This window comes from Diceros bicornis, chromosome 5, assembly GCF_020826845.1.
Source record: "Diceros bicornis minor isolate mBicDic1 chromosome 5, mDicBic1.mat.cur, whole genome shotgun sequence".
In the NCBI taxonomy this organism is placed as follows: domain Eukaryota; kingdom Metazoa; phylum Chordata; class Mammalia; order Perissodactyla; family Rhinocerotidae; genus Diceros; species Diceros bicornis.
The window spans coordinates 55362357-55375187 of NC_080744.1; the positions used below are offsets into that span (position 1 = coordinate 55362357).

The 12831-nt window shown below is 40.6% G+C and overlaps 1 protein-coding gene across 1 annotated transcript in view; it reads right to left on the minus strand.

The window, feature by feature from the left end:
• RORA (RAR related orphan receptor A) overlaps positions 1 to 12831 on the minus strand; it is a 97746-nt gene that overhangs the window by 15443 nt on the left and 69472 nt on the right. The window contains exons 3-5 of the mRNA XM_058541733.1: positions 10060 to 10201; positions 7016 to 7411; positions 1483 to 1604 (exon numbers count right to left, since the gene is read on the minus strand). Of these exons, the coding sequence (XP_058397716.1) occupies positions 1483 to 1604; positions 7016 to 7411; positions 10060 to 10201 (660 nt within the window). The remainder of the gene's footprint in view (positions 1 to 1482; positions 1605 to 7015; positions 7412 to 10059; positions 10202 to 12831) is intronic.

Here is a 12831-nt window from a genome sequence, read left to right on the forward strand (position 1 = left end):
AAAATTAACAGTTGGCCAGTTTATTTGGGATATAACAATTGCTTCCAAATCCTTTCTCATCTCTTCCAATTCTTCTCTTACCATTTTGATGGCAAAGGGACGGGGGGAAGATGTTGTGGGTATGTATGTAGATGAAGATGAAACGTGATGTCAGGGAAGCAATGCATGCCACTGCTTTAACCCTGGACCACGAAGTGGCAAAGGAGGATCTTCTTTTAAGCAGTTATTTTGCCTTGGGGAACTTAACACCACTTTACTGGGGGAAGGGAAGAAAAGAGGCATCAATTACATTTATTGTGCACCTGCTACGAGCTTGGAGCTTTATGACATCCTTGTCTGATTTCATTTTCACAAGAACGTTTTTCTGTTTTCCATAAATAGATATGAATGCGCACAGAAGTTTCACAGCTAATAGGTACTGGAGCTGGGGTTCAAATCCCAGCATCTCTGACTCTGAATCTCATTCCACAGCCTTGCTGCTTCTTACTGCTTTCTTGCTTCTTTGTAACTCTGGCTGATGGTGTTACCTGCTACCTCCAAGGCAAATAAAGTGATGTGTTGCTATTCCCCAACCTGTTCTATTTAATGCCTTGTATACACCCACGCTCCAACTCAGTGACAGGGTGACCTGGATCTGTTGCATGGCTCACTTGTTCCCCCAATCTTAGTTTAAGACTGTTTTTACCAATATAATGGGGTGGAAGAAACACTGAACTAGGAGCCAGGAGTCATGGTCTGGTCCTGATGTTTTCACTCTCCAGCCATATGCCAAGGGATTTTAGTTTCCTCAAATGTAAAATGAAGGGGAAGATTAGCCTAGATAATCTCTATGGTCCTTCCTAAGCCTGAATTTCTATGATTATTGACAAAAATAACAGCATTTTCTTTTACCAAAGGCAGAGTGGATAATTAAAATTTCCCCTTCTCCAGCCTTGCCCTCCAATTTTGGTGGCTTGTTGATCAGAGAGTTTTATAGAAAAAGGCAAATAGCAGCACTATTTGTCAGCCTCACAGTGCTAGGTTCAGACTGGAGTTATGATCACGGCTTCCAAACCTTTTTTTGTACACACTCTCTAAACTCCTTCTTCTTAACCTCTGGAAACATAAGGCTGAGATTATTTTCACATTATCTTCCAGCCCTTGAAATCTTCCATTGTGATATCGGGACAAATCCCAATTCACTTAGGCTTTTGGAAGCTGCTTAATCTAGCCCCCCTGTTGACACATGATAGGAGATACATGTATAGTTATAGGCACAATAGAATTTGTTGGCTATTGCTGAAATTTCACACAGTGGCTTCTCTGTAAGAAGACAAAACGCCAAGTACATGATCAGCTCAGGAAGAAAGATTTTTAAACAGAAATCTGATATCTGATGAAAGACATTCATTCTTTGGTCTGTTTGTATTCTTGATCACATCTCCTGCACGCACACCTTTCCTAATGTTGTCTCAATCTTAGGTAGAACCCTTCAGACTATACCTTGTTTTGATAGTTCTCAATCTCCTCCTGCAGAAAGGTCTGCCACGTTATCTGCTGGAGCTCTTCTCTCAAGTACTGGCAAGTTTCCAGATGTGATTTAGATATATTCTGTGCAAGGTGTTCTAAGGAGAAAACAGAAGATCACAAACATGAGAAGCCAAGCTCTTCTTTGGATAATCAGTGTTTTCCCTACTTAATACTTGATTTAAAAAGTAACAAGTATAAAGCAACATGCTGAACCGGTTTTAATTATCTTCACGTATTTCAGTAAGCAATTTGGAACTACTCTGTATTTTGGAACACGAGGATGAAGGACATGCAAAGCCAACATTTGGCAATAAGGCTTGCTGACTTCAAAGACCCTCCTGACCTTGACCTTCTTCTGTGCCTTTACACCAATGTCTGGGAATGAACAAATATTGACCTAGATAGGTGTGGGAAATGACTGACAGACTCTTCTTGGCACTTTATGAAGACACGTCGGCCATATACATTGACCTAGGAAGGATTACTCTCGACAAATTAAGAAATGGTATTCTTTTGTGACAACTATGTATTTCTTTTGTTTTTCCTGCAGATAGCAGAACAAGCATTACTGAGGGCCTCCTATGTCACTATATATAGTGAGGTGGTTAAGAGATGGACTCTGGAACCCTCTCCCTGGGTTTGAATCTCAGCTCTGCTACTTACTGGCTGTGTGATCTTGGGTAAGTTACTTAAGCTCTCGGTGCTTTAGTTTCTTCATTTGTAAAATGAAGGAAACAGTATATATTTCATAGGGCTTCTGAGAGAATTAAAAGAGTTGAGCACTTAGAACAGAGGGTGTTACATAGCATGTACTACATAAACATTTGTTCTTATGGGAGGGTAGGGAGTTTGAAGATATTAAAAGTAATAGAAGCCAAAGAAGTTTCTCTAGCAACTTATAATCTGATGAACACGTATGGACACAGTGAAAGGACAATTCAACCATTAGACAATAAAGCATAAAGTTGAATTTATATCAGAAGAGAAAGAAAGAAAGACAACAGGTGCTGTCAGGGAAGTGAGAGATGAGGGGAATTAGGGGATGCTTCTTGGCAGAAGAGGAACATCTGAGTTCGACCCTGAAGGATGGGGAGGATTTGGTAGGTAGAGGCCAGTGGCATGAGGAGGTGGGCCAATTCCACATTCGAGGGATGTTAGATGAAGGAACAAATATGGCATTTATAGGAGACAGGCAGATGTGAAAAGTGATAATGTCAAAACAGAAATATGAGTAGGTAGGAGTCCAAATCCTGAAGGATCTTGAACGTTAGGATTGAGAGTGTGGACTTGATTAACAAAAGGAGTCAGCAGGCTTCTTAAGAGGGAGCTGACATGCCAAACACTGTATCTGGGGAAATAGAACAAGCAGCTTTGTGATTGATGGATTGGAGGGTGGAGAGGCTGGAGGCAGGAGGACCAAATAGAAAGCTGCTGGAATCTAGATTTGAGGGACTAAGAGCTGAAGTAGGTTGGTAACAATTGTTATGGAAAGGAAGGACATTTAAGAAGTGTTTTAAAAGAAGTTGAAAAGGTTCGTGAATATGAAACCATACCCAAAAGTGATCCCCCTCCCAGGGTCTGGAAGATGTAGTAGGAAAGCCATGTAAAAGAATGGTGCTGCATGCAAACTTGGCAACACTAGTCAGAGCGTCTGTTTATTTGGAAATCTATTACTGCTTTCATCAAACAGAATCAGACTAAACAAGACAAGCAGTGTGAAAACAGAGCAAGTTCACCTAAATGAAGCTTGAAACTAGAATCTCCTTAGAGATACCAAAACACAATAGACCTTAACAGGCCTACTTGACAACACACAGACATAGAAACAACATAAATAAATATCATAAAAAATAAAACATAAACAAAAGAATAAGATTCAAAGAAAGACAGAGAAACTAAGAGGGAGAAGCCAGTAAATTGCGTCTCAGAATCAATGACACTTGTGAAGAGAAGAGGGGAATAAAGACAAAAAAATAATAGGGAGTCAGAAACAAGATAAATGTGTAAAGAGTAAATCAGTTTTTGCAGATATGAAAAAAAAAATGATGAAGTTTTCACAGGGAAGCTGGGGCATCGTATGAGGTGAAGAATGAGAAGAGGCTTATAGTATTCTCTTCCATATCATGCCTCTTTTCTAGTTAATATGGTCAGCATCTTGTTGTTTCACTTCATCCTAAAAATTGTTCCCACTCCTCTGTATTTGAGTTCAGCTCCTAGAAGTGAGACAACGAATGATGCAATGCACAAAACACACCAGTAGAGGGCAGTGGCTGCATTTCCACCTTCTGCCGTTGATTCCAATTCACAGTTGATTTGGCAAGTGTAAGATTTTAGACACTTCGCTATTTTTAAACCTCCACTTCAGCAAAGGAGAATATGGTCAGACTGCGTAGAAGTTAAGAAGTTAGTGTAGTGTCTCAGAGAAACAGTCTTGAAGAGTGAAATACCTTGGAACTAGGAGTTAGGAGACCTGGTTTCTGGTCTGAGCTCAGTGGATAACTCACACAGTTCACCTCCTCAATCATGATGGCTTCATCAATAAAGCCAAGGTCTAGATATTTCAGACGGAAAATCCTGACTTCTGAGTTAGTCACAGATTTTCATAGTGGGAAGGAATTTTAGACATCATCTGGTCCAAACTCTCCTTAGTTTACAGACAATAACAACAATAATAATGATGATAGTTAACACTTACGGAGCATTTACTATGTGCCAGACCCATATAACTTATATAAATATTCTGAATATATATATTTTCTTAATCTTCATAACAACCCTAAGAGGAATGTACTAGTATTATCTCCATTTTACAGATGAGGAAACCGAGCCACAGTGAGATTAAGTGACTTTTCCAAGGTGTCATAGCTGGCAAGTGGCCAATGATTCAAACACACACAATCTGGCTCCGGAGTCTGTGCTCTTAATCTTCATATTCTATAGGTAGGGAGACTGCCACTTGCAGAGGTTACATGACACATGCTGGGGTGTACAACCTACAGCAAAGCTAGGACCCATATAAGCTGACTTCTTGTCTCATGCTTTGCCCAATATATCAGGTGTCTCTCCTGAACAAGGGTTTAGTTATCGATTGTAGTAACAAGCGCAGTTAGCTTTTTTTTTTAATGAACCTAGTCTGCTGATCTGGAGTGTATAATTCAGGTATTAATTGTACATCAAGGGCAAAATTTCCTAGCCAGGAATGCAGGCATATCTCCACTAAAATTAATGGATTCTAGACACTATTATTGAAAGATAGAATTGGGCTTAGGATGTTAATCTACAAGTTATTTCCCAATTGTACCATTGGTTTCATTTGTTTAAAATCTGATGAAAAAAATTTAGCCTAAAATGAAGTCAAGAATCTTAGTTAAAGAGATAGCAGGACTTTAGCTCTGAAGGAAGTATCAGGGAACTTCAGAGAGCTTTGAAGAAGGAGCAGCAACGTCTTTGGCCACTTTTATGCTACTCTTAGCTCCTCAAGCTCTTGTGTACATGTAAATGGGGTTGAAAATGAGAGCCCAATTATATCCTTTTCAGATAAATTCTTGTTTAGTTTTGGGTATGAGTAATCCTATTGCCGAGTTAATTGTATTCATCCTGGAAAATGCCACAACGCATGTGAAAAATCCCTACTTTAGGAGAACATGGAGAATGTATGAGGGCACAGGGCTCCCAGACTACACGAGGAGGTGACAACTGTGGAAGAGGAAACTGATTTGTGAGGGAAGGAGAGACTGGGGGACTCGGCTTAGCCATTCTGGTCCCACTCAGATATTAGCACACATTTAGCCATAGTGCCACCTTCAAGGGCGACACTCTGGCTAAGCCCTGTGGATTTATTTCAGGACTGAACATCTGACAAGCACACAGGCTGGATTCACTAGTATTTATGATAAGGTGGAAGCAAACCTAAAGTGAGCCAGGTCATTTTTCATGATATCATGTCAGCTTTCAATCAAATCCTTATTCATTTCTGAAAATTTTACTTTCATTACAGTCCTGCTTAAGGCTCAGCCAACCAAGATTTCACGACAAAAACGGAAGGTTTTTGTTCTAGTTCAAGAAAAAAAAAAAAAAAAAAAATCAAACCTACCTCTGCTCAGCTTGGCTTCTAGTTCAGAGGTTTCTCTGTTAATCAAAAGAGCTGCGATGCACCTTGAATGCTGTTCAGTGGTTAAAGACCAGGCTTAAAATGTCCCCGCTCTTGAGGATTTAAATTTAGACCCATAAAGAGGTGCTTGTGCAAAAACCGTAAAGAACATTCAATTTGTTCTATTTGGAGAAAGATTTTACTGGAAATATAAATTTCACGTAAAAAATGTTTTATGAGGTACAGAGGTGGAGAAACCATCTAAAGAACACAACCATTATTTCTGTGGACTGAGGATGTCTGTGCTCAAGGCAGAACCTGCCGGTTCTTTTCCATGTGAAGTCTTCATTCTCTCCTCATATTAACCAAGTCATCTCCACAGCAACTAATTGAAATATCCCAAAGGATTATAACCTTGTGTGAGGAATCACAGGGAGGAGCAGATCAAATTCTAAAACTGCAAAGGTTCTTATCAAAGTTTCTCTAATAATAGTGCTGCACTCAAAAATCGATTAAATATAAGAGAGGATGTTAACACAACTTCCTTGCAATGGAAAGTTTCCCATTGTTCGTGTTATCAATATTTCTAGGTCACATCTCCCAAGAAGCAACACTGTCACAGGAATAAGGAAATGACAAGTTTTTTTTTTTTTTTTTTTTTTGCATGGTTAGTCTTTTATGAAATACGTCAGTTTTGTCACCAATCTCCATCACCAAAACATTTTGGCAAATAAATAAGCCAATTTCCCTCTAACATTTACAGAATACATCAGGGTGGCAAAATGTAGATGCCTACAGGGGCTGGGCAGTGACAGAAATGGGAAAAGTGGGATGGGACCATCTCAAGGTGTTAGAGCCAACTGGTTCCAGTTGGTTGGTGCCATTCACAAATGCTGGTCCAGTGTAACTAGATCATTTTTTTTCCCTCCCACAAGAAGCTGAAAATATGAACTTTTAGGTGGAACTGTCCAGGTTTAAACATTTAGCAACTGATTCAAAAATTTTAAAACTCTGCACTGGTCAAGAAAACATGTCTGTGGACCAGGTTCAGTTTGTGGGCTGCCATTTCTATGACTTTAGGTATAAAGCAATACCTGGAATATCACTAAAGTAAATAACTGACGAAGTTAATGGGGGCCATTCCCTGAGCTTACAGTTTTGTATGGAATTTAAAGACTGCTTTAAGTTTATGTTGTCCCCTCTCTGATGCTGAGAGGTCAATGTATGATGGGAAGCAGTGCACAGTCAAAAGCAAGGAGCAGGATGGAATTATGAAGTGGTCCAAATGGTAAAGGTGAATTGGCCTTCTAGTTGCATTATTTTAATAACATAACTCATTAGAGGAAGGTCAAACATCTCCTGTTTACTGCAAAGGGCAGGAGTAGCACATCCCAATGGAAACACGGACACCCTTACCTAATTCTGCCATGGACACAGTTGGGGAAGTCTCTCCATTGGTGAAAGAACAGTAAGGAAAGAAGCCTGATGCTGGTGTGTAGTCACATATTGGTTCTGGTTTGATTCCATTGATATCCAGACCTGACTGGTCCGGGGAAGGCTGTATGTCCAGGTAGAAGCTGCTGACGGCAGAGTCTGCCTTGCTCCCCTCAGGGGTGTGCCCGTCGATGTAGTTGCTGAGGTCGTCGTGAAGTTCCGTTAGCCCATTGGCTGAGATGTTGTAGGTCGGAGTCAGCGGCTCGGCCTCTCCAGGCTGCTGTTGGTGGTCTCGCTGCTGCTGCTGCATCCGGTGTTTCTGCACTTCTGCATACAAGCTGTCTCTCTGCTTTTTCGACATTCGGCCAAATTTTACAGCTGGAAGAAAAAAGCCAAAACACACCATGTACAATATGCTCTTCTTCATTATCCTCTCCAGCGTGCTTTAGGGGTTCCTTTGAAGTCTCAGACAGTCGCAATCAAAAACCACATAGCCACAAAATAAGGACGTGATCCAGAGGTGAAAACCGTCCCACTGCACACAGGCTGCTCCACACCCCCAACAGCAAAGACGCATCCCAGAGGAACTAAGTTTCAGAAACAGACCCAGGACTGGTAGAAGAGACCCAGAGCAACGACCACTATGTTTTTCTGCTGTTACAAAACCCTACGCTCAGTGGGAGCCACTATGTGACGTAATGGGCTTGTTCACTCTCTGTCCATGCAGCTGGCCTAGACCAGCTCTTCCTCTTCCCAGTGTTCAGACCAATGCCCAGGGATGCACAGACTCACAGAGGTACACTGAGGCACAAGCAGTCAAACCTCAACTTTTATTATTCTGTATACTCGGATGAGTTTCTTCCCAATCAAACATCCAAATCTGGGGCTTCATCGAGAGACCTAAACAGACTGGACAAGGCCTTTGCAATTCCCTGGATTACATCTCTGAGTCTACCCGATCTAAGAAATCCCGTCCCCTACTCCTGGGTCACAGTGGCCACTGTGAAACCTTTGGACTCATCTTTAAATGACACTTTCTACTCCTCTGATTTAGCCTCAAGTAGAAAGGTTATCAGAACTTTGGAAAGGGCAATCACTGTGTACGATCCCTGTTGGGCGAATCTGTGTTTGCAACGCTTCTCCTTGCAATGTGTCCCTATATTTAAAGCGGAGCAATGACTGTCATAACTTTCCAGTTTATCCAGAATCCCAAATGATTTCTCCTAAAACACCCAGATAACTGAGAAAAAAATGCCCTATGATTTCCTGGTCTGAACTCTCCCACTAACCCATTTATTTCTCAGCCCGACTCTGTATATGCAGATAAAGCCTCTGCTGAAGGCACTAGGATCTCCTAATTGATTGTGGTTAAATGTATACCTGATTGGGTAGATGAATTCACCCATCTCACCATCATCATAATTCTATGAGTCGAGGGGCAGGAGGCAGGATAGATAGAAGTGAAGTTGGGAACCAGGCCACCACCCAGGCCAGCTGGTGGATTCTTTTCCTGCCAAGGAGGATGTGCTGTCCTCTCGCACAGAGGAAACAAGCGAGCTGGACACTGGTCAATTTCCAGTTTCCACAACTCAGGTAACAAACTTTGGCGGGGCTGGTTAGACAGCAGTCAGACCCATATGGGCTCTGAATTTCAGGTCTATAATTGTATAAGCCCCCAGATTCACTCCAAGCCAACAATATCTGCTGTCAATTATATGCAAAATAAGTGACACTTATATGCAAAATCTCCACAAAGCATATTGAAAGTGCTTTATTTTTTTGAAAAGAATACTCTAGCACACCCAAGGAGATTAATACCCATAGGTGAAACTCATTCTGCTGCGACTGTGAAATGTTTTAACTTTTGCCTTAACAACAATAATCATACCATCCTGTAAGTGAAATGAAAGGATCAGCTTTTGAGAAAATCTGCACACAACTTGTGATTCTTAACTTACAAGTTCATAAGAGATATAGCTAACTGTAGGTTTAGAGCAATTGGAAGATACAATCTGCAGAGCTGCATACCAGGAATTTCTGAGAATATGATGCAAGTTCTGTGACTTGCATCTTCCAATGCCAGAAGCTTCCCTTTTGTTCCTACACGTTCTAAGAGGCTACCCTGTGCACCATTACTAAAGGACATCACAACTTGTGCCTGGGTGGGTCCTCAGGCCCCAAGAACATCTGACTATGGGGAAAGCAAGCTTTAAGAATGCAGGCCCAGCATTCTGAATTATTTTTCCACAGGCTGAAACTCCACTGGAAGGGATGTTTCCTTCACAGGGATCTCTTAAGAGAGTCAGCCAGCCAGTATATTCAGAAAAGTCCTTAAAATGTACCCACTGTACTTTCTGCTCAGTTTCCTTGTATAAGAAAAACTGTCTTGAAGTCTGGTGTTGATTATTCAGTGCACTTAAGATAGTTTTCCGGGAAGATCTTGAAATGTTTTGCAATTGAATGGTACATGGTCTCTATTTCTTAAAATAGTTTCTTTTAATGAAAAGAACATTTGTCATTGAGCCATGCGTTGCACTATTTCCACACATTCTGTATGTACAAATATTTGACTTGGACATGTGATTCAAAATATCCAGTTAGCATAAAAGCTAATTCATCCCAACTGCCAATAAGCTTGCTAGTATAAAGCATGTAACAATTATCTCTGGCGTGTGTTTCCTATTGGGGAAAATTTCTCTAGGGGGTATATTTATTAAGGCCCTCGGAAGACACTTACCGTCAATCAATTCGTCCACCTGTACTGTCTTAAACATCAAAAATCTGAAGGTGTTCTGACCACACAGACACTTCTCCTCCATGCTGTTCCCCATCACCCGGTCAGCTGACTCCGATGGATTACAGAGGAGGAAGTAACTGCTGTGAAACCCACAAAGCCACCAGGGAGGGGGAGTGGAGTGTGGGGGAGTGAGGGACAGAGGGGACATATTCTGGCATGTCTGGGTCCAGGTTTCAGAAGGCATTTCACAACCCCAGGCTACTGTAGAACTCAAGCTGTGAGAGCTCACCATCTCGAGACATCCCCACGGCAAGGCATTTCTGTAATCGACAGTGTTGGCAGCGGTTTCTACTGGTTCGATCAATCAAACAGTTCTTCTGACGAGGACAGGAGTAGGTGGCATTGCTTTGCTGACTTCTCCTGAAAAAGCCCTGTGATTCAGTTATAAAATATAAAACAGGTTAGTGTCCGTTTGAGCAGTATGATACCGAAGGCAATATACTAAGCACTGAGCGGCATTAATATTTAATGGAGAATTAAACTTGTAGCAGAATCATCCAGGAGACCATTAATGAAATTAAAGTCACTTCTTTTTCCTTGACTAAAATTGATCCCCAGAGGGTAATCCTCTGTCCCTTACACATGCAAAATTTTTCTTTAACTCCAACAGATGGTTGCTTTCGTAAAAGGCACAGGATCAGGCCCTGTTCTTGGCTTCTAAGATCAAAGCTATGTGCTTGATGGAATGGTACAAAGGCACTTATCTTTAACCTTTATCTCCAAAATATTTTTAGTAGAATAAAAACAAACACTTCTCTGGGATGTCCAGAGATAAAGAAAATGCAGCCTCAACATACCCCAGGGTTGCTGCAATCCTGGTACACGTGGTAACCTCCAGTAGCCCACTTCAATCCACCACCCTGTAGGCGTCTTGCATTCCCCCAGTCAGAATCAACTGCCCTAAGAAGTTAAATGACACTTGGATGGGTTATCTTGTCAGATCAATCAGATTGGGGATACTCCTTAACTTTTGAAAATTTGGAAATACCACGTGTTCAGAATCATAGCCTTTAAGATTTAAACAAATCCAATCTGATGTTCATCAAGTTGCTCTTATTTGTTAAGCACTGTTTTGGAAATGAGAGCATGTAAAAGATGCTTAAGGAGCCACTGACCTCAAGGATTTCACTCACTCATTCATTCATTTATTCATTCATTTTGGCTAATTTCTTGAGTTGGACTCTTACTAGCTTATTAATTTTCAGTGTTTATTCTTTTCTTAAAGCTGCAAGTTTTCCTTTTGGTTATGTTTTAATAGTAACCCACAAGTTTTGCTATGTAGTATTTTCATTATCATTCATTTGAAAACATGCTCCAATTTTCAATACCTTTTTTTAAAACATATTTCAATATGTTATTTAGATGCACATTTCTTAATTTCCAAATGTATGGGGGGTTTTTGGTTATCTTTTTACTGTTGACTTCTCTCTCAGTTGTTTTGCAAGCTAGGGATGTACTCTGAAGAAAAAGAAGGTAACCAGGGTCATTCTACGAAGCAGAGCCATGAAGGATACAAAAGAGTGTGATTATCTTCAAATTTTTAATGGCAAACATAGATGACCCCAAAAAAGAAGACACTAGTGGAGATGGGAGAGGTAAAATCCTGAAGAACTGACAGAGTGGTGTGCAAACTTGATAAGGGTACTTTTTCACCAGAAGATTTTTCTGGAGGCCAACTTGGCAGTTGTACCAAAATCCTTAAAAACATGCCTACCCATTGAATCAGTAATCACCTTTTAGGGAATATATTTAAAGGAATATTGAGAATGGTACAAAGATTTACCTACAAGGATGTTCATCACAGCACTATCTGTAATATTAAAAAACTTTAGGAGGATGCTAAATGTCTAACATTAGTGAATTGGAAGAGTCAAATTGGATAGCCATATATTCAGTGACCACTAAAAATGGTATTTCAGAAACACAATTATTGACATAAAAAGGTGATAAAAAATACACTGTTGAATAAAAAAAAGCTAAAGAACTAAATATAATATAATCCAATTTTTGAAAAAAGATCCATATATTTAACATAGAAGAAACTTTGGAAAATTATGCCCCCTAAATGAAAAGCATTGTTGGCACTGTCTGGTGGAGCCATGAGTGATTTTAATTTTCTATTTATCTGTGCTTTCTGATTTTTCTATAATATGCAGGTGGACAGGTGAATAAGTTACTCGGGAAGAACAATCTAGTACCTCTGCTTTCCTTTGTGGTGGCTAGGGGACTTTGTGGAAAAGTCATGGATATGACGGCTAAGACCTCAGTTCCCAGTTCCTTCCTTTTGGAAGCGAACCTGGGATGGGGGGGCGGGCACTGACTTCTGACCCTCTCTGGCTCTCTGCCAAGCTGCTCCCTAACCTAAAGATGGGCAAGGCTGGGGGCCCAGGGTCTCAGACTGTCCCTCTATTGTACCTTAAATCTCCCCTATATCAAGTCTGGCCTCTTCTGTGAAGCAATCTCTCTTTTCTCAAAATATCTAAAGCTGTGGGGTTTTTTTGTGTTTTGTGTGTTTCTTTCCTCTGTGAAAAGGAAGTGAGAAGAAGTGAAGCTTTTTTGGGGGCTGGAGAGAATTCAAGAAATATAAATGGTAACAAAGGCAGATAATCCTTAGAAAGAGATACGAAGAGGTCACCTGTGTAGGTATTCAATTTAGTCTGAGACACGTCATTTCTGTCAAAGCTGAAAGGTGTTATTTCTCTCTTAAGACTCTACCACCATTCAGACCCTCTGTGTTTGCTACCACTGCGGGTGCCTAGAATCAGGAATTATTTGCTTTTCCTTTAGTTGAGGCTGAATTTTGTTTGCTTCACAATAAGCCTGTTCCATTTTGTTCTATGATCATGAATATGGAGAATGTCTGAGCGATCTCTTTTTTTTCTTTAAATGGAACCAGTACTTGAGGGCTGCCAGACTATCTCCCAATATCTCCTCTGTAGACCAGGTCACAGCATCTATCACCTTTCTTTCTGGGTTCTTTTCCATCTGTAGTATTTCTTTT